Below are 22,238 nucleotides of genomic sequence, written 5' to 3'. Positions count from 1 at the left end.
CAAACTAAAAAAGTGCTAGAGGAAAATACACCCACAGGCTCTCTGCTGCATAGCTTCACATTGCAGACAGAGACATGTTCCTTGATTATTATGATAATTCGATACATATTTTAGGTATGAATATTGGATTAATATTTACTTATCCCAATAAACTTTGCTTAAATTTCACTTTTATTCTACTATGGTATGGTGGTTTGAATGAGAATGGCCCCCATAGGCTCATAGGCTCAATCATTTGAATGATTGGTCCCTAGTTGGTGGAACTGTTTGGGAAGGATTAGGAGGTGTGGCCTTGTTGGAGGAGGTGTGTCATGGGGAAGAGGGTAGGCTCTGAGAATATAAAAGCCCACGCCATTCCCAGTTGTCTCTCTCTGCCTTCTGCTTGTGGACCAATATGTAAGCTCTCAGCTACTGCTCCAGCACTATACCTGCCTGCCTGCTGCCATGCTCCCTGTCTGGATGCTCATGGACTCTAACTCTCTAGAATCATGAGGTCCAAATTAAACGCTTTCCCTTATAAGTTGTTTTGGTATGGTGTTTTGTCGCAGCATTGAAAAAATTAACTAAGATGTGTCACTAAACCACTTCTGATAGAATTTCCCTGTCACTGGTATCTCTAGGCCATTGTTTTGACTCCCAGTGGCTTTCAAGTAGTCACCATCTCTTTGGCTTTTACCAAAGTTTTACAATATTCACTACAAGCCAGGTATGGTGGCACACACTTTTAACTCCAGCACTGGGAAAGCAGAGGCAGGAGGATCTCTGAGAGTTTGAGGCCAGCCTGGTTTTATAGTGAGCTCTAGGACATCCATGACTACATAGAGCAATGGTTCTCAATCTTCCTAATGCTACAACCCTTTAATACAGTTCCTCATGTTGTAGTGACCCCAACCAGAAAATTATTTTTGCTGCTACTTTATAACTGTAATTTTGCTACCATTATGAGTTGTAATACAAATATCTGATTGCAGGGTATTTGATATGTGACCCATGAAAGTGTTGTTCAAACCAAAGGGGTTGTGAGCCACAGGTTGAGAACTGCTGATATAAAAGACCCTGTCTCAAAAACAAAAAACAAAACAACTCAACTACACAAAATTGCATAAGAAAGTTTTCTCTGACAAACTCTCCACATAAAAATAATAGGAAGGTACTGCATAACTTGGGATAAATAATGAAAAAGCTGAATTTAGAACAAAAAATTAATCTAATAAAGTAGCATTTTACCTTAGCATTCTCTTTTTCTGTAGGCTCAGAATCATTAGCACCAGGTTCCTTGGAAACCCTTCAGAGTGAAAACATACAATAAGATATGAGTTTGGCTCTTTGAAAAATCCTGGAGCATGATCAACTCTGTACATTAAATATATTTTTATTTGTATACTTCAAAGTTAATTTTTGTTTTTAAAAAAAGCAAAGCTTTTAGTTACTTCCTCTGCCTCCGCTTTCCTCACCAAAGAGCGACAGATAGCCAAAACATTCTCAGGGGTTAAGAATGATTAGACACTGTGTAGGCAAAATTCCTCTCTCCAAAGCTGAACTAAAAAATCATTTACTGGTTCGCATGATTTTTGCTACATGAAGTGAGTGATTCTAACATGATAATAGGAAGCAAGGTGGAGAGATACATGGCCTCATCTTCATTGTCTATCACTGATTAAGCAGTAAGCTATGCAATTAAAGATAGCAATGTTGGTTCTCAAGCATAGGAACAACATATTTGAAAGACTCCATTGCTCCTCTTTAGCCCTAAATAACATAGGACATTCCTAAGACTAAAGTATTGGAAAACTGTGCTGGCTGGTTTGATGTCAACTTGACACAAGATAGGATCATCAAAGAGGAGGGAGCCTCAACCAAGAAAATGCCTCTATGAGATCGGGCTTTTAGCAAGCTGGTAGGGTATTTTCTTGATCCAGTCCATCCTTGGTGTTGCCATCATCCTTGGGCTCGCGGTCCTGGGACCTATAAGAAAACAGGCTGGGAAAGCCATGAGGAGCAAGCCAGTTAGCAGCACCTCTCCATGGCCTCTGCATCAGCTCCTGCCTCCAGGTTCCTGCCCTGCTTGAGTTCCTCCTGTTCTGACTTCCTTCAGTGATGAACAGTGATGTGCAAGTATAAGCGAAATAGTCTTTCCTCCCCAGTTTGCTTTTGGTCATGGTGTTTCATCCCAGCTACAGTAACCTTAACTAGGTCAGCCATCATTTATAGCTATAACTTGAGTTCCTATTACAGATTCTTTTCTCACAACTGTCTGAAATGACCTGACTAAGCAAGTGTGTGATACACTGTTTTACACCGTGATACACGGATACCTGACTAAGCAAGTGTGTGATACACTGTTTACACTGTGATACATGGATACTAACTTCTGTACTCCTAAAATCAGAATATTATTTGCATTGATTTGGAAATGAAATGTGCCATTTAATTTGAGCCCACATGTGGAGCATAAAACTTGCCTTCCCTTTACATCTTGAGCTAGCTTTCTTAGAATTCTCTTTCGAGTAATGTTCAACAGCATATATATATGGATCCTTACTCAGTCTTTGGAAAGTTTAACCAGAGCTGCAACTGCAGATGAGCCAGCTCTGGGCTTTCAAGACTGGAAAATACGCATTGAGACCCAAATAGTCATTTATATGGAGCTTGGATCTATGGCAGGCCAGAAACAAACCCATGACCCGAGGGGCTGTGGGTGCCCTGGGAGGCCATGGGCAGGGAGGGGAAGTTGATCTCAAGGACATTACTCACAAGCCTATAGTGAGTTCAGACAGAGGGAGCCAAAAAGTGAGAGAAAATCATTGGAGTGCTTTCTCTGTGTCATTCCAGGTCCAATGGGACCCTCTTGTGTGGGCGAGAAGGGGAAGGTGAGAAAAATAATGAGGTATGCAGCTGTTTTGCCTGCTCCATGGTGACCGTGTACCTCTTTCTAAAAGAAGATGGAGAAACAAAGATGTCTGCCAGGCCCCGGGCTAGGGTGAAGTGTTTGTTTTTGGAACTTTAGTTTATTCATTTTTTTATTTTCTTCATTCCCTCCCTCCCTCCCTCCCTCCCTCCCTCCCTCCCTCCCTCCCTCCCTCCCTCCCTCCCTCCCTCCCTCTGTCTCACCCACCATCACTGGATTCCTTCCTTCTCTCATCCCTCCCTCCCTGTTTTCTTTCCTTCTTTTTCATTCCTCCCTCTGTCCCTCCCTCTCTCCCCCTCCCTCCCTCCCTCCCTCCCTCCCTCTCCCCCTCATTTCCTCCCTTCCCTCCTTCCTGCAGTGCTGGGGTAGATTGCAGGTACTTTCTAATATAATGCCAATGTTCTACCAATGATCCATACTCCAGCCCTGGGATTTTTCAGATAGGATCTGGCTATGTAGATCAGGCTGGCCTTAAATTCATGATTGTTCCCCACTCCAGAGTGCTGGGGTTACAGGCATGTGTCACCATGCCTGCTGCACAGCTGTAGTTTTCCAGGATGGAGGAAGATGAATCAAGCAGATGTGCAGGCCTTATGTGCTGTTAGAAGGTGCAGAAGACTCACAAACTAAAGGTGACACCCACAGGCTGCTGGGAACTAGTTAATGTTAGCAGGATAGAGCCCTGAGCACATGAGTGAGACCAGACAGACACCACCTCCCATCAGCCACCTGGGCCTCTGTGTAGACACAAGGGAAATGACTCAGCAGTTTTCCTAACACTTTCTCGTGTTAGTAGGGTGAGAAGGTGGAGGGTGACAGTTTATAGATCCTCTATAGTAGAAGACCTGTCAAAGAGGAGGGTGGGGTGCTGGCCCTCTGTCCTCTCTCTTTACCCCTAACTTACTATTATACAAGGAACCCCAAACCATGGAGTCAACCAACAGAGAAAAGTCACCGAATACATAGAATTCCACTTTACCACGAGTAAGTCATCTACAGCATGACTTACTAAAGCAAACTTCATGAAGTTTAAACACACTTCAAATTGAAAACCCCAGTGCTGGAATGGGTCTGAGGTCTCAAGAATGTGACCACATGGTCCAAAGGATTTTGGCAAGGCAAATGGTTTTCTTCCCGTGGAAGTCGGCTTTGCTTTGCTGGGTAAGGCCGGCAAGCGTGCCCACGGAGTCCTGCTGGGTTTTAGTCCTGAGGCATCCCATGTCTCACTGAGTGGTCAGGGCTCAGGCTCATGTTTCTACACAGTGGGATAATTCACAGCTTTGCAGCAGATAAGGAAACAGAGATTGTGAGTGCAGGTGGAAACCTCCATCGCATGGCTTGATCTTAGGAAAACGCTGACTGGGGAGGGAGATTTTCAAGATGGCATCTTTATACAAATTTCTTTACAGGAACTTTTCTCACTTAATGCTTTGATAGGGAAGACAGTACATTTAGTTTACATTTTCCACACCAGTAAGAGTCTAAAAGATGTAGGAAATACGGGAAAGACTAGGGAAGGTGTACCGGGGACCTAAACAACACGTGTGGTAGCACACAGCAAGTTTGCTCTTGCGGGAGAGATCGTAACAGAAGTTAAGTATAACAAATATTAGGAGTTAGAATAAGCCTTTAGTGTATTCATCAAAAATACAGCAATATAAAAATACTAACAACAGTCCTTAATTCTAGATTATTCCAATGTGAGTGGCGGAAAGAAGCCAGTGCACTTCCCACTGACCCCTCTCCAAGGCTGCTGAACTACTGACTGGACATCCACTGTGTATGGAGAGACTGAAGTGGGCCACTTCCCCCAGTCGGCAGCCATTCCTCGCCACCTCTGTGTCTGACCTAATATCTTTGTGACTCTGAAGTGACACCATTGGAATGTAACTTAGCCAGCCACTGCCTTCCACCAACCCAAAAGACAAGATGTCCTCAGACTGCACCCCAGATAGCAGGGCTCTCGCTTGGTGGTAACCCACCCAGCTTCTGATCTGTTAGGGCATTCAAAAAAATGCCTCAATTTATGACTTTCTTCATTCTGCTACTACAAAATTTTCATGAAACTGCTGTGTTGTGGAATATTTAATTATGCAAAGATGTATTACATTTGTTTATGCTGTAGAATATTACATTAACTGTATAAAGATATGTTACTTTTGTTTATGCTGCATTTGTTTAATTATGTAAAGATGTGTTGTATCTGTTTCACCTTGCCTGCCTAAGTCACCTGATTGGTCTAATAAAAAGCTGACTGGCCAATAGCTAATCAAGAGAGGGATAGATGGGGCTGGCAGGCAGAGAGAATTAGTAGGAGGAGAAATCTAGAATGAGAGAAGAAGAGAGAAGAGAATGAGGAGAAAGAGGAGGACATGCCCAGGGCAAGAAGCCAAACATGAGAAGCAGTGAAAGGAAGATATACAGAAGGAAAGGAAATAAAAAGTCCCAAGGCAAAAGGTAGATAAAGAGAAACAGGTTAATTTAAGTTAAAAGAGCTAGCAAGAAATGAGCCTAATTTAGGCTGAGCATTCATAACTAATAAGAAGTCTCTGTGTTATAATTTCGGAGCTGGTTGGTGGCCCAAAAGAAAAAGCCTGGTACACACAGGGATTAGTGTCTACTTGGTGTCCCAAAAGAAAAAGCCTGATGCACTGCTGCTACACTGGAATACTGAATTCGGGGTGACCCCTCCAAACATTACAGACTATTGCTATTATTCTTGGGTGCCCACCAGAACCTGAAGGTAAGATCCCATTGCTGAAGACACCACATACTTCTGTCACAGGACTTGGGGAAATCAAACTGGTATTGAGCAAGGCGCTTCCTCCACGATAGCCAGCTTTCCTAGTGCAAAAGGTAGTCGGCGGATGGATGGCAGGCCAAAGGTGCCAACAGCCCTGCCCAATAACAACTCTCCAGGTAAGATATGCCTGTCGGCACAGCACCTACCCTCAATATAGGCACTACTGAACACACAGGACTCTGGTGTCCGTCAGTCCTAACCCTTCCATACCCCAGATGGACGTGGAAGGACTTGTGCAAACAGGTGCAGCTGAGGAGACACCTGCTCCAGCACAGAGAACTCATTTCTGGTCTCCTACTTCCTTAGGGACCCTGGGCTGACTAGTTTTTGTCAACATGGCACAAGCTAGAGACTCATCTGCAAAGAGGGAATCTTTTTTGTTGTTGTTGTTGTTTTGAGACAGGGTTTCTCTGTGTAGTTTTCGCTCTGTAGACCAGGCCGCCCTTGAACTCACATAGATCCGCCTGGCTCTGCTTCCCAAGTGCTGGGATTTTTTTTTTTTCTTTTTGGTTTTCCAAGACAGGGTTTCTCTGTGTAGTTTTGGTGCTTGTCCTGGATCTCACTCTGTAGACCAGGCTGGCCTTGAACTCACAAAGATTCTCCTGGCTCTGCCTCCCTCCCGAGTACTGGGATTAAAGGTGTGCGCCACCACGGCCTGGCCAAAGAGGGAATCTTAACTGAGACAATGCCTCCATAAGACTGACCTGTGGGCATGTCTGTGGGGCATTTTCTTGACTAATGATTGATGGCCCACTGTAAATGGTGCCACCCCTGAGCAGGTGGTCCTGGGAGCTATAAGAAAGCAGTTGAGCAAGCCATGAGGAGCAAGCCAGTAAGCAGCAATCTTCCATGGCCTTTGCTAGTTTCTGCCTCCAGGTACATGACCTGCTGAAGTTCCTGCCCAGACTTCCCTCAGTTAGCTGTTATCTGGAAGTGTAATTGAAATCAATCGTTTCCTCCCCAAGTTGGCTTTGGTCATGGTGTTTCATCACAGCACTAGAAACCCTAAGGCACTGTAAAACAAGATGGGGGTGATGACGGCCCAGGGCCTCAGCTGCAGAGATGCTTCTGTATTGCTGGAATTATTTGAGCAACTTTAACTCCAACTTTGGTGTATGTCACAAGTTAGATGAAGAATTCAGTACTTCTCTCCAATTCTGATTTCAAAATATTATGACATAGAGTCTTTAAGTACAAGTTAAACATGTAAAATCCTTTTGCATAAAAATGATAATTTTAATTAGAACAATCATTAGTCATAGTAATTCAATTAACAATGTGAATGAGATTGAGGTAGACACTGAACTAAATGTCAATTTATGTATTAAATAATAATCTTGGCTGTCTCATATTCCTTTTCACATTAGAGGAAACATAGTTGATGACAAGTAATATTTCCAAGATGACACACCAGCAGGTCCAGAGGCTGGCACTCAACCCCAGAGTCATGTGACTCTGAAACCTAATTCTCTGCTCTTCGACTCCCACTTGACTGGTCTTCACTGAGGAAAATTTATTCACAGAAAGCTATTGTATCCACACTTTCCAAGCCAAATGAAATGGGAACCTTCAAAATTCACTGCCAAGGAGGAGGTGAGAAATACTGACTGGAGTATGTCAATCACAATGAACGGCCATTCAGAGATCAAGTGACATGAATAACCTTCAAAGACAGTGACTCACAGCAGGGCCGTACCGGTGGGACACTCAGTCATTTCCGCCTAGTCATTTCCGGGTCATACGTCCTGCATGACCCATGACCCTGTGGCTGCTGGGGTTGCTAAAGCGCAGTGCAACCACGTGATCTATTTGCGGAGTAGCCATATGGGCCTGTGTGCGCAGGCGCAGCTTGGCCTTTAAAAGCCAGCCCAGATGTTCCCCGCCCCCTTCACATACGTGTCCTTTCAGCGGGCCTGATCACATCTATCCTCTTCTCCTCATCTTAATAAAACTCTTGTTAGTGGATTCTGTCGTGTTTTGTGACTTTTCCTCGCAGGGTAAGAGCGCCGCAAAAAACCAACACGTATGATGAAAAAAAGTATATTCAGCACCAATTGGTATTTAATGACTCAGTTTTTTATAAATATAAACGTCAATTAAATTTGGATTTAATTTATAGGAAAATGCATATTAGAAGCTGGGAGGCAAAAACAACACACACACATACACAAAACAACTTAGGCCAATGTGGAGTCGGACATAAAACTGCAAACTCTTTACAATGCAGGAAATTAATCTGAATAATTACCTTTTCTATTGACTTAGCTTTGTTTTGATAATTCGCACTATATTCTCATCACTGTGTGTTAAATTTCTCCTATAAATCTAGTATGTCCGATGCACGTGGCTCTCACCCCTTCTGATAGCCACTAAAGCTGGCTCTTCTCAGAGAAATGAATGCCTGTACCTGGCTGGCCACTCATGTGTCTGTGCATTTCCCAACAACACTGATGCCGGGTGTTTGCTTTCCTCTAGAGAAACGGACTGGGATTCCATGTCTTCCTGTATTAAAAAAGAAAAAAGTTTAACTTATTTTAAAAACACAATACTGCATGCTTTTCAGCTAAGCTTAAAGCCTTTTTAAAGCCAGCTTTACCATCCATTCGATTGGGTTGTAGACTGCTGGTTGCCTGGAGAACTTAATGGGTTCCGGCCAATCGGCTGGATACCCGATCCAGAGGTTGGATTCGGTGAACATGGGTGACTGGATCCCTGGAGTCTGCGGAGAGAGGAAGTGTGGTCTTGAGTCTGAGAGCACTGATACCCTGACACCCACCTGCCATCCCCACCGCTGCTGAGGAGCTACACTGTGTCCCAGGAAGTACAGGACACAGCCGGCTGCAGTGTCCCGACACCACAAAAGCCGAACGCAGGCGAGTGAGCCTTCTACACCACCTGGAACCACAGTCTCAGACAAACGCCCCAGACACCAAAGGTAAACTGCCGGTTTGCAGGTCTGCATCCTCAGACCTGGACACCAGCAGAAAGAACACTCTGGTCACAGAACTCTTTCTCGACCGGGAGGGTGCACTGACTTGTGATCAGGCCACGTCTCTACTTGCACATCTGGAAACAAACGAAGGGGAAGAGGAAGGCGGCCTCCCTAGTGCGAAAAAATGGCCGTAACACCACCATCTTTCACTTTGATTGCTTATTTTCATTTTAATCTTTTCTACTTTAACTTTTTAGAATTTACACATTTGGACTTTGTTTCATGTTGTGTCTTAATGACTGTGGTGGTTTGAACAGGTATGGCCCCCACAGACTCATGTGTTTGAATGCATGGCCCATAGGGAGTGGCACTATTAGGAGGTGTGGCCTTGTTGGAGTAGGTGAGGCCTTGTTGGGGGAGGTGTGTCACTGTGGGGGGCAGGCTTTGAGGTCTCAGATGCTCAAGCTAAGCTCAGTGTAGGACTCAGTCTGCTTCTGCTGCCTGCCGATCAATATATAGGACTCTCAGCTCCTTCTCCAGCACCATGTCTGTCTGCACACCACCATGTCCCACCATGATGATAACAGACTAAACCCCTGAAACTGTAAGCCAGCCCCAATTAAATGTTTCCCTTTATAAGAGTTTCCATGGTCATGGTGTCTCTTCACAGAAACAAAACCCTAAGTAAGACACTAGCCATCCTAAACATGCTCCAGGACATCAGTGATGACCACTGAGTGCCTGGCATCCTCACTCTGTCTTGTGGGGGCGGGGAAAATGCACCCCACCACAGCTTTCCGTGGCCACGGTGGACTCCCTTGGGTGGCTGGGCAGGCACATTTTGTTCAGGTTGGCTTGGTTGGCATGTTTCCTTTTGCTTTTGCTGGCTAGTCCACTGGAGTCTCAGGTCTGCTCCTAACTGTCTGAAAACCTTGTCAGCAGGCCCTAGATTTCACCTTGGACCAGTCCTTCTCTTGGTGATAGAGCTTGGGTAATGACCCCTCCCCCCTAGAGACCTCTCTATCTGACATGTGAGAACCTGGGGGACACGCTTGGCTCTGGACCTTGGCTCCCAGTCACCACTCACAAAGGGGATCAACTCTTTCCTTTCTGACTGATATACCTCTGGGACGTCTCCTAAAGACTCCGATTCACACCCAACATTACTGGTATATCTTAGCACTCAAAAATGGTCCTTATACTCCCCTAGATAATCAAACAAAATGACAACCTTTACAGTTTTGTGGGCACATGGACCAACAGAAGGGGATACCCCTCCCTCCCTGCCCCCCTCTCCGAAAATTGCCTATGTTTCCACCTGCTTCCCCCATCCCCAGGCTTTCCCTTGTACTCTCTGTTACCCATCTCACCTACTGTTGGCCATCAAAACCTCCTCTGCATGACTGACTGATGGCTCGGTGCTCTGGGTCCACCCCTCAGCCGGTCACCAGCCCTCCAGTGTCTCCCTGCCACCCACATGCAATGCTGCTGTCACCACCACTGCCACAGCCATGCAGCTCTGGGAGTGTGATGACATTTTGTTTGTGATCTAACAAATAAAGCTTGCCTGGAGATCAGAGAGACAAAGGATCAAGCCATAGCCACCACTTCTTACCTCGACAACTCCTCAGCCTGAAAGAGACTGAGCTCCTGTCTCCTCCCGCCTTACATTCCTCTCTCCACCCAGCCATATCACTTCCACACCCCACTCCCCTAGCACTGGGATTAAAGGCGTGAGATCCTAAGTGCTGAAATAAAGGTGTGTGCCACCACTGCCTGGCCTCTATGGCTAACTAGTGGCTTAGCTTCACACTCTGATCTTCAGGCAAGCTTTATTTGTTAGATCACAAACAAAATGTCACCACATAGGAGTCTTTCACCTCCCCTGCTGCACAGTGACAAGAATCCACTGTCAGAGCCCATGGCCACCCGAAGCTGCCTCCCTCCCCTTCCTGTTCTGAAGCCAAATTCCCCACCTTTGATAAGCCCCTCCTTACCCACCCCACAGCAGCTCTCAATCACTGGCCTTTTCAGATCCCATCTTCCACCTGCCTCCACTTCCCAACTCAGCCATTTTCCATCTCCCTGGGAACTGCAGTCCTGCTTGGCCTGCAAATGACGCTCTCTCAGCTCTCGCCTGCATCTGCCCAGCCTGCTCCTGCTCACGGCTCCCTCCTAGGAGCTGCTTGCTCCGTCCTTTCCCCTGGTGGAGCTCCTCCTGAAGCTCATACAGGACCCCCACATCTCTTACATCTTCCTCTCTTCTACACTTCCTAAAGTCTCTTATCTCTGCTCATAAACTCTTAAGGTTAAGCCTAAAACCAGACATACTAGATAGATGGTCCTCTTCACAGATCTGCTGAATATGGCATTTGAAATATTTAAACTTCCCATTATAGAGACATGCCAGCTCCTCACAAAAACCTTTTAATCTCCAGAGAACATAGGACATGATGACTATTCCACCTGAATTATGGTAGCGCTAACCACTAAAAGAAACTGCCTCATGTCTCACCTGCCAGGGTTCTGTACAAACTAAACACTTTGGGGTTGATTGCCTTACTCTTATTGGATGTAGGCTGGAGGTACATAGACAGAAAACACTTCAGGATGTATGCCTGCCCCTGAGTGGACCTAGTGGGAAATACTTAAGCCCCTGCAAACTATGACTTGGGGACATTTTCTGAGAAACCAGAGATGGACCTGGCCAGAGAGTCCATCCACCTGGCCAGTATTTAATTAAACTTTGCGTCAACTTTGACTTTAAACTGTGGTAGTGGTTTTATTCTTGACTGGTGGCATTAACATTTTCTGGAGGCCCCAGCAAGATGCAGACTGCCCATCCAAATCCTAAAGCTGGACCTTCACTCTGTAACTCCAGGGCTGAGGGACCACTTCAGGGGGCACATGCCTCGCGATGTCCCAAGGCTCAAAGGCTGCCATACTGAGAAATGCATCAAGGATCTACAGAGACATCCTGGTTAGTCATAGTCTGGTTCTGTTTGTGGGATCCTTATCTGAGATGTGGAGGGGGTTTGACAGGACCCCAATATTCTCCCATCCAGAGCAAATAGTGAGATGTCACTTGCCCACCTGGTTCTGGTTGGTTGGAAAGTTCTGTCTGTTTCCTATGGAAAGTTTTGTCTCTCTTGTTGCAGAGTTTTGTCTGTTTCTCAAGGAAGTTGTATCCGCCTGCTTTCTTGGAAAGTTTCGTCTTCTGTTTTCTGGTGTGTCTGTAAGTGTTGTTTAAACGTGGTGTTGAGACAGAAATGGGTCAGATATTTTTGCTGTCTCTGTGGCCACCAGCCACCAGCCACCAGCCACCAGCCACCAGCCACCACTGCTGCCATGGCTGCTTCTATGGCCAAGGCTCAGAATTTATCTCTGAGCTCTCTGGTCACTGGATTTGGGTTAGCAGGAGTTCAGATGCCTTTTTTGGTGTGGATAACTTTAAAGTTGTTTTTTGCTGCTCTTCTTTATTGGAAAGCTGGCTCTAGAGTTGGGTTATGGCTCTCCCTTGTCTAGACCCAAGCATATTTAAAAGTTTCCTCTATGTCCTGTGTCTGTAGATCTACCTGACACTGTGACAAGGAAAAGAAAGCAAATGAACAGCCAAAAAAATTAGACCTGGTTTATGTGAACATTCTGTACCTCAAGATTTATAAGTCTTTTTTTCAGAAAAATCAATAAAACTAGAAATTATTACTTTAAGCAATGCAATCCAGAGTAAGAAATTACTTCATGCTTCTCTGCATGTAGTCTTAGATCTTAATTTATATATAATATATAATGTTAATTGCATTTAACAGGAATCCAAGGAATATTCATGCATGTGTGTCTGCATCTCTGTGTGTGTCTGTGTAGTGCGTATGTTGAACAGGAAGATAAATCATATCAGAAAGGACCAATGATGGGGGTGGGGAAAGAGTTCATAAAGATGATTATGGGTAGGAAACTCATAAAACAGTCCAACAAGCCGGGCAGTGGTGGCAAACGCCTTTAATCCCAGCACTTGGGAGGCAGAGACAGGCAGATCTCTGTGAGTTCAAGGCCAGCCTGGGCTACCGAGTGAGTTCCAGGAAAAGGCGCAAAGCTACACAGAGAGACCCTGTCTTGAAAAACCAAAAAGAAAAAACAAAAACCAGTCCAACAAAATCCCTATGAAATTGGAGCAGCAGGTGACCAGGTGGGGGAGGGGGAAGAGCTCCAGTTAGTGGGAAAGACGACCAAAGGCCAAACTAGTTCAATGAGAATGTCCCATAGTCTCTGAACACATGGTCCCCAGTAGGTGGCTCTTTGGACAGGTTTGGGTCACTGAGCTGGGCTCTGAGATGTAAAAGTCCCCACCACTTCCAGTTGGCTCCCCTCCCCCCACACACACTTTGTGCCGTGGTTCAAGAAGTGAGGCGCCATGCCAGTGCCTGCCGCTTGCGCCTCAGCTCCACCATAATGGACTCATCTCTCTGGCACCTTAAGCCAAAATAAACTCTACCCCCTTAATCTGTCTTTGGCCATGGAGTTTTATCACAACAACAGAAAACTAGTATGAAAGTACACATGACAATCCTACAAGAAAATGCATTGGCTTGTGTACTAATATAAAAAAAAAAAAAACCAACTTAGAAAACAAAACATTTCTCACTATAAAGACCCTGTGCCTATAAACAAGTCATGCACAGAGGGAATAACTGAGAGTTGGAGTTCTTCCTTCTCCTCACTGTCCTCTCCACCCCACTGCCCCTTGGGCTGCACTGCCCTCTCCATATCTCCCACCATGTTTACTGGTTCCGAGAGCCTGTGTCCCTGTCACAGTGTGGGTCATGTGGTTTTGGGGTCCCGATTGTTTTTCCATTTAACAAAAGGCTTCCTGAGGGAAAGGGCTCTCTCTTGACCTCCAGGGTTGCAAATTTCAGCTCGTGAAGATGGAGGTTTTGAATAGTTTATTAAATTAATAAGCTCGGTCGTCTCGGCTGCAGAGTATCTCAATGTGTCATCCAAAGCACATTTCTGTCTCCTGCAAAGAACATTCCATGCTCATCTGTTTGAGAAATGACCCAAAACTACGCAGCAAAGGTCTACTACTATAGAGCCTGGGTAACAGTCCATATGTGACAAGGCATTTTTGTGACAAGCACTCACATTCGAGGGAGCAGAGTCTCGGGACACGGTGTGCAGAGCTTTCCAATTACACGGCCATCCCTCTTGTCTGTGGCAGGCACTCCTTGGTTTCTTCTGCCTGTGTTGTCCGCAGCCCTGGTCCCAAGGCAAGAGCTCACTTCCCAAGCTCACTGAGGGATCTGCTAACTGCCTGCTGTGTTTGCACGAATGATTTCTTGAGGGAAAGTGTGTGAGTCTGCCTCTTAGTAACGCCTCCTTGGATGCACTGGGTTCATAACACACACAGGGTGTACTTCTCAGTGCATAAAGAGTTAAGACAAATGATAACATGAATCCCTCTCTTCCTAAAGAGAAAAAAGACAACAATACCACTGGGACAAAAGTCAATGAAGAAAGCCACATAAAGTTAGTGAACAAAACATTATAAATAAGTAAGCAAAGATTTGACACAAAGATGGACCAAAAGACACTAATAAGGAAAAGAATTGAGACCAGTGGCAATCATTTTTTCAAAAAGAAGGGGGAGAAACAAAAAAAGACAAACAAAACAAAACATTCCCTAAGGAAGATAAACCAGAAGTCACATGAAGTCCTGAAACTTACCACACTTCACAGACCATGTGGGCATGTGGCTGTTGTAATGAATGCAGCTCTAATGTATAGCAATGATCACTAAAAAACAGTGGTGATATTTACGATGTTCCTGAGTTGAAATAACCGTTGTTCCACTCCTAAAGCCACCGGTGCCGTCCTGCAGAGTCTCATGCTCTCAACAGCCGGGAGTCTGGACCCTGGGAATCCATCTATTCTCCTCATCTACTGAGACAGGCAGGAAAGGGGAGCATTGTTGCTAGGGGAGGGCTTTATTGCTGGGGGAAGGGCTTTGTTGCTGGGGGTGGGTGGGTGGCTTTGTTGCTAGGGGAGGGCTTTGTTGCTAGGGGAAGGATTTGTTGCTAGGGGGAGGGCTTTGTTGCTAGGGAGAGGGCTGGCGTTCAGGGCTTCGCCAGCTTCAGCTTTTCATATAGTTTACTGAATGCTATTTTTCTTAGGGTGGGAAAAGGGACACACAGGAAAGCCGAGAAGTGGTAAGGTTCGGTGTCTTCAGCTCCTGTTGTGTGACAATGAATCACAGACGATTTAGAAGATACAAGTGAATACTACCATTTGGAAAAGGAAATGAAATTAGCTGAAAAGCATATGGGTTTAAGAACACTGATTTGCACCAGGTGGTGGTAGCACAGGCCTTTAATCTCAGCACTTGGGAGGCAGAGGCAGGTGTATTTCTGAGTTAAGGCCAGCCTGGTCTACAGAGCAAGTTCTGGGATGGCCAAGGATACACAGAGAAACCCTGTCCCGAAAACTCAACCAACAAAACAAACAAACAAAACACTGATTTGCAAAATATATTCAGCTGAAAAAAATTAAATAACACAACCAAAATCAAAAAGCAAAACAAACAAACAAACAAAAAACAAACAAACAAACAAAAAAAACAGGTCTACAGATCAAGATCCAGGATAGGTACCAAAACAACACAGAGAACCCCTGTCTCAAAAAAAAAAAAAAGAAAGAGAGAGAGAGAGAGAGAAGGAAAGAAAGAAGGAAAGAAAGAAGAAAAAAGAAAGAAAGAAAAGAAAAATGAAATAACACAAACCTACATAAAACTAAATTTAAAAAAATGAGATAAGAAGGTCGGAAAAGATAGAGCTGTCAGTTACACAATTACATACACAATATTCCGAGGGCAGAAAATGTACTTTTATAATAACATATGCAAGTCATTTCCCTCATATGAATGTGCATTGGTACACGGAATTAAAAGATCTCAATAGAAAACAAAAATGGAAAATATTACAAAACTACAATTTTTTTTAAAAGAAAAGGTTACAGGAAGGCTCCTTTTGAAAATAATTCCTAAGTGTTTACACCGTGAGCCGAGGCTGTTGCTGTGCTCCTAGAGGCCAAGCCGTTTGGGTGTGAGCAGGAAGGTCATTTGAGCCAAATGGACTTTCTGTTTTTAAAGATTTAGAGTGTTTTAAATTGTATGTGAATGAGTGTTTTTGCCTGCATGTATGTCTGCTGCGGTAGAGGCCAGAAGAGGGCCCCAGGTCCCCTGGAGCTGGAGTTAACCACACTGTGAGTGGCCACAGGGTTCTGGGAACTGAACAGCAAGTACTCGAAACCGCTGAGCGGCCCATCTCTCCAGCCTTGAGCCAAAGAGTCTAAGGAAAATATGGTCCACATATTGAGAACCTGCCTTAGGTAATTTTGAAATATAAACTTATATGATAGTACAATTAAACTTTAAAAAAGAAAAAACACAAAGAAAAAACAAAAAACTATTTAAAATTATCCTGGTTTTCCTAGGCCTAATCAGCATCCTGATGGATCACATTTCCTACTTGAACCACACACAAATGTAGTTTAAAACTGGACAAATAGTCTAATAAATAGCATATATTTCCTACTGTTAAAATTGCAGGCATTAGTCTTTGCATACTTAGCAAATCCTTAGCAGTTTGGATCCAGCAGCCACTCTGGGAGTGAACAATGTGGGGGGAATCTGGTGGACTGACTTTTGGCAAATGTAGTGCTGGGTTGACAGATGCCAAAATAAAAGCATGTCATGCAATCAACTGACCCAGACATTTATATATTGCTAATAATATTTATTTTATTTCATTTTTTCTTTTTTCTGTTTTTTGTCTTTTCGAGACAGAGTTTCTCTGAGTTGCCTCAGCTGTCCTGGAACTCACTCTGTAGACCACACTGGCCTTGAACTCGTAGAGATTCCTAGAGATGCTGGGATTAAAGGTATGCACCACCATTGCCTGGCATCAGCTGTTTTTCCTAAGCTAAGACTACTTTTGTAAACACTGCAATAATAAAAGGTTCACTTTATTATTATGAAATGAGAAATAGAGTTAGGGGACCAAAACTGTCTACTCCAGAATGGAAACTAGACCATTTCTAATAGAGAGAAAGACAAGTTAAAAAAAAAGAAGTATTGTTTCAGCTTTTTCTTTCTTAAAAAAGATTTACTTATTTATTATTTAATCAATTATTTATTTATTTATTTATTTATTTATTTATTTATTTATTTGTTTGTTTGTTTGTTTTAGTCTGTCTGCATGTATGCCTGCATGCTTCAAGAGGGCACCAGATCTCATTATAGATGGCTGTGGTTCCTGAGAATCTGGAAGAGCAGCCAGTGCTCTTAACCTCTGAGCCATCTTTCCAGCCCCTTTGCTTTAGCTTTTAATCAAGAGAAATAACTGGTCCTTAGAATGTCAGACAGCGATGCACAATATGAAGACATTTAATGAAAAGACACTCATGTAAAACCCCAATCTAAAGGCACAGCTGGGAGACGCTGAGGACCCAGCAAACCTTGGCTAGTTATGGCCACACTGAGGACCCAGCAAACCTTGGCTAGTTATGGCCACACTGAGGACCCAGCAAGCCTTCACTAGTTATGGCCACACTGAGGACCCAGCAAGCCTTCACTAGTTATGGCCACACTGAGGACCCAGCAAGCCTTCACTAGTTATGGCCACACTGAGGACCCAGCAAGCCTTCACTAGTTATGGCCACACTGAGGACCCAGCAAGCCTTCACTAGTTATGGCCCTCCTCTAAGTTGTTCCCTTTTCATTTATGACAGAGCTCCTTAAAGAAAATCACCCCAGAGTACACATCTTAAACATTAATAAGGAAAATGAATTTAAGGTATATTTAAAATATTCAATATAGTTAATTGCTCGTATTTTCCTATTTTTTCTTCACATTGAAATATATTAAAATGTTGTTCATGTACAAAACTTTATTCTAGGAACTAAACATAACCCATCATCAGGTAGGTTTCTTACCTTCTGCTGGCTCTTAGTGTGCAGGAAACTTAAGATGAATATTTAAGTAAGTAAGTAAAAGCCTTCTAAAATTTAAAACATTAAATGTGAAATTCAGAATGTGAACTAAGCACAAAAACTCAGAAATTATATTTCTACTCCATGGTTGAATCTCTGCTTGTGCAGCTTGTAACTATTTAGGCAAAAAAAAAAAAGTATTACTTAATTCTACAGACTTAATTATTTTATTAAAAGTAGATTCTTCTCTCATACAATACATCCCTACCACAGTTCCCTCTCCTTCCATTCCTCCCAGTCTTGCCCTTTCCCCAAGATCCACTCCTTCTCCTTTTCCTTTCAGAAAAGAGCAGGTCTCCATGAGACAACAAACAGACAGCACACAACAAGATACAATAAGACAAGACAAAAAGCCCTGACACTGAAGCTGGACAAGGCAAGTCAATGGGAGGAAAAGAGTCCCAAGAGCAGATGGAAGAGTCAGAGACACGCCCCCTCTCACCGTTAGGAGTCCCACAAAACCACCAAGTTAACTGTAACACATATGCAGAGGACCTGGTGCAGATCCTTACAGGCCCTGTACTTGTGTTCACTTAATTAAATTAATGTGAAAAATATAGGTATAAATTTTGATGGGCTTTAATTGTAATTCCCCATAATTTCTTATGTTATTCAATACAGAAACAAAACCAAGAACACATTTTGTCAAAAACAATAAAAAATGAATCCAAAGTTTTGGAGGAGAAAGAAACTATATCCAAGGATTGTTCTGAAATCAAAGGCCACCCACCAGCTGTTGGATAAGTTTTCAGTTTCCTTATAACTTTGAACCATGAAAATAATGAAAGTCACACCATTTTATTCATTTTTTAAATCTTTTTACTTTTATTTTTATTTTACGTGTAGAGTGTTTGCCTGCATGTCTGTATGTGCACACGTGCGTGCAGTGCCTGTGGAGGTCAGAAGATGTCGTCAGATTCCATGGGACTAGAGTTACAGATGTTTGTGAGCCACCATGTGGGTAGTGGGAACCGAACCTGGGTCCTCTGCAAGAGCAACAAGTGCTCTTAACCACTGAGCCATCTCTCTAGCCCCCAGTAAAATAGATTAAACCACAACAATGTATATTTATCCCAAAGTTCCTGGCTCAAATTTCAGATTTGCTCTATCATGAAAACTATGCCTTATAAAATTCTTTCTGTTATGTATTTTCCATATCTGAATCCACCCCCCCCCACTTCAGAGTATTTACTACCCTCCAGCATTTCTCAAAATAAAACAAACAAGCTGGCCCCAAGCCAAAAACCCAACTGGTCATAACTATATAAAAGTTTTTCTCTGGTCAATTTTTGAGATGCAATGATATAGACCATTGCTGAGTTTAAGAATAAATAATAAATCCAGATTCAGAGAGAGAAAATTAATCTCACAAAGGGGCATTTTACCTTGGAGCTGAAGCTACATTCATCGTCTTCTGTTGCAGGCGTGGGAGTTCTGTGGGCGAGGCTTAAGAATAAAAATGAACAAGAAGAGAGTGTTTCGGTGATCAGTTATCTGTATACTAGATGGCATTTCTTTAGAGATATTTAAAGTTGATCTCTGTTAAAAACAAGGGAACAAACAATTGCTCTGTTTCAACCTTCATTATTATTTATGGAGACTCATTCATATATCCATGACAAAGAATGGTAGACCATATATTGGCAGAGCCCCAAAATAACCTGTCTTCATAAATTTCCTCTATGGAAGACAGAAATGAAATCCCCCCATTGGCTCCCATATATTTTAACTGCCAGGATTGAAAAACAAAATACAAAACAAGGCTCAAACATATAGTGTTCCTTCCTTGCTGTCTCCCATTTAGTGACTGTAATTCAAAGTTGGACATCTTGATTCTTCATAGTTAAAACCACAGACTGAAAGATGCCAGTGTTTTGCATCATCTTAAAACAGCACAGAATCTCCCCAGATGGAACCATTGAAATATTGGAAAGCCAGGCAATAGTTAAAGATCATATGTCTACACTGTCACTGACAATATTCTCTTCCGAAAGATTAAAATACTAAAAATTATAAAATCCAAGGGCATCAAGAGCATGGTGGAAGAATCGACAGAGACAAAAAAAAAAAAAAAAAAACCAAGCTAGTGAGAACTCGGGAACTTTAGACCAACAGCTGCGGAGCTTACACAGGACCAGATTAGACCCTCTACATAGGGGAGACAATTGTGAAGCTTGGTCTGTTTAAGGAGCCCCTGGCAGTGGGATCAGGATCTATCCCTGGTACACGAGCTGGCTTTTTGGAGCCCATTACCTGTGGTGGGACACCTGGCACAGCCTTGATGGGAGTTGAGGGGGCTTGGACCTGCCTCAGCTGAATGTACCAGGCTTTGCTGACTCCCCATGGGAGGCCTTCCCTTTCCAGAGGAGGGGATGGGGGTGGGGAGGGAGGAAGGCTGGGGGGAGCAGGAGGAAGGATGAGAGGGGAATCTGTGGTTGGTATGTAAAATGAATAAAGTCTCAATTAAAAAATTATAAAAAAATTAGTTTCTTCAGATGACCTTCATTTTCAGCTCTTCACAAAGCAGCAAACAATTAAAAACCCCTCTCAGGCACATCTTCACTAGAGGGAGGCTGGGGGGAAAGTAGCACCATGGTGGAGCCTCTAACTCCCCAGGAATATATTCCCTCCTAAGCACTCACACTCCAAGATCCTCTTTCTTCAGGGTTCAGTCACAGTCTCTGTGGCAAAGCATCATGATAAAAATGTCCCTTGCATTCTGAAAGACTGGAGCTTCTGCTGGACCTCATAGCCAGAGTTAATAATATACTGAGGTCACCTAAGCGCTAAGACTGCTGTCCTACTGTGTGCTCAGCCGTTGTTTAACCTGCTTTTAAAAAGAGCCATGGGCTGGAGAGATGGCTCAGCGGTTAAGAGCACTGGCTGCTCTTCCAGAGGACCTGGGTTCAATCCCCAGCACCCATATGGCAGTTCACAACTGTTTGTAACTCCAGTCCCAGGGGACCTGATGGCCTCCTCTAGCCTCCACAGGAACTAGGCACAGACATACATGCAGGCAAATCATCCACGCACATAAAATAACAACAAATAAATCTTTAAAAAAAAGAACCATGTAACAATCACCCTCTCTTGGATTTCTCATATTATCAATGTTTACAACCTACACTAATGCATAACTGTAATCTTAAATTATTTACTAGTTACTCCATGCCCCGGCCCAGGTAATACATGTGTATCATTTGCTGAAAGCAACAAATACAGAGGTTAAAAGCAACCTTTAAAGCAAATAGTTACCATACATGTTAGACATGGCACGTGGATAATCGGTTGGTAAACAATGATGTCTGTAGTAGTGATTGCTGTCCGAGTCAGTCAGAGTCAATGACTTAATCCCTTGTAAAACCCTGTTAAAGATTTTTTTGTAAACTATCCCATTCTTTCCTCATGTGATGCGTTCTGTGTTGTTCAATAGAGACAGAAAAAAAATCCCTTTGTCAAGGGAGAGACACACACAGAGGGCATGAAGTAGAGAACTCACATATGGACTTGTTCTTGGCTAAATGTCTCCAAGGGAAGCACTTTTTTTCTTTCCTCAAAGGAACATCAATGCATTATTGGTGACTCAGAGTCCATCACCAATGTATTTAATCCACACGTTCTCTGACCTTAAACCTCAGTCCTGTGAAAGCACAGAATCCTGAGGAAGGATCGACTCAGATGATTAAGATTACAGGCCTTCTTTCCTGAGCCTGTTAAACACCCTGGGGTCAGGTTGACCTGATGTGACTTCTCTCAGCCATTGATTTAATTTGCATTTTCCTAGGTGACCATCAATAAATTAACACTGAAGTGGGTGAGAGAAGAATGCTACCTGGTACAGACTCATTGAGTACCTGAAATCACTTCAGCATCATTTAACAGAAATCTTGAGTTTTATCCGTTTCTACAGTCTAACAAAAAAGAGCCTTTCCCCTGAACTCTTTTGAGGTCTTTATTCTAACATGGTCTTCTAGATTCTCCAATGTTCTGTATCAAGAATTTCCACATTATTTTCACCACATGTGATACAATCGCCCGAAGTGCTCATGTCTTTCCTAAAATTGTGAACAGTGCCCATAACTTTTTCCTTACAAAGCCTGTTCTGTTGGTAAAGCCCAGAGCGAACTCATTGTCATTTCCATCCTGGTCCTCTTCACCCTCCATCTTACTAAAATTACCAGTGAGGGAGCTACTGGCCACCGACTGAAGGGTCACGAGTCTCACTGCTGCCTTTTAGTATCCAAAGAAGTCATTTCAGAATCTCTGGTTTCAGCTTCTCCAACAGAGCAGTCATGTGGGGAAGATTCTAAACACAGGTTCAAGTGTCTGTGGGTAGTTTGATTAGTCTCCAGCGCTCCCTAAAGTTATGAAACTGTACAAGCAAAGGAATACTTAGCAGCCAGACATAAAATAATGAAAGAGAAGCCAAAAGAAATAATCATCATGAAGGTAGTATATTCATTGGAAAAGAAAATAGACTAGAAAAAAAAAGTGGCTGAGGAACTAGACTGGTATGGCTGGCAGCTTGGGTCAGTAAGTAGAAAAGTCAATG

The 22,238-nt window shown here is 43.4% G+C and overlaps 1 protein-coding gene across 12 annotated transcripts in view; it reads right to left on the bottom strand.

Moving 5' to 3' along the window:
* The window catches only part of LOC102922011 (uncharacterized), a 134,190-nt gene that overhangs the window by 81,315 nt on the left and 30,637 nt on the right, over positions 1 to 22,238 (bottom strand). For 9 of the 12 annotated variants that reach the window (XM_076545857.1, XM_042285666.2, XM_076545858.1 and 6 more), the window contains exons 10-13: positions 19,072 to 19,132; positions 8,308 to 8,430; positions 8,119 to 8,213; positions 1,228 to 1,285 (exon numbers count right to left, since the gene is read on the bottom strand). In XM_076545857.1, the coding sequence (XP_076401972.1) occupies positions 1,228 to 1,285; positions 8,119 to 8,213; positions 8,308 to 8,430; positions 19,072 to 19,132 (337 nt within the window). Of the gene's footprint in view, positions 1 to 1,227; positions 1,286 to 8,118; positions 8,214 to 8,307; positions 8,431 to 13,782; positions 14,106 to 14,364; positions 14,663 to 19,071; positions 19,133 to 22,238 lie in introns of those variants that run through there. The other 3 variants (XM_076545862.1, XM_042285669.2, XM_076545864.1) reach the window with 1 other exon arrangement.

Source organism: Peromyscus maniculatus, chromosome 10 (genome assembly GCF_049852395.1).
Source record: "Peromyscus maniculatus bairdii isolate BWxNUB_F1_BW_parent chromosome 10, HU_Pman_BW_mat_3.1, whole genome shotgun sequence".
NCBI lineage: Eukaryota > Metazoa > Chordata > Mammalia > Rodentia > Cricetidae > Peromyscus > Peromyscus maniculatus.
The sequence above is the reverse complement of the archived record's forward strand: the minus strand, read 5'-3'. Positions and strand labels throughout refer to the sequence as shown.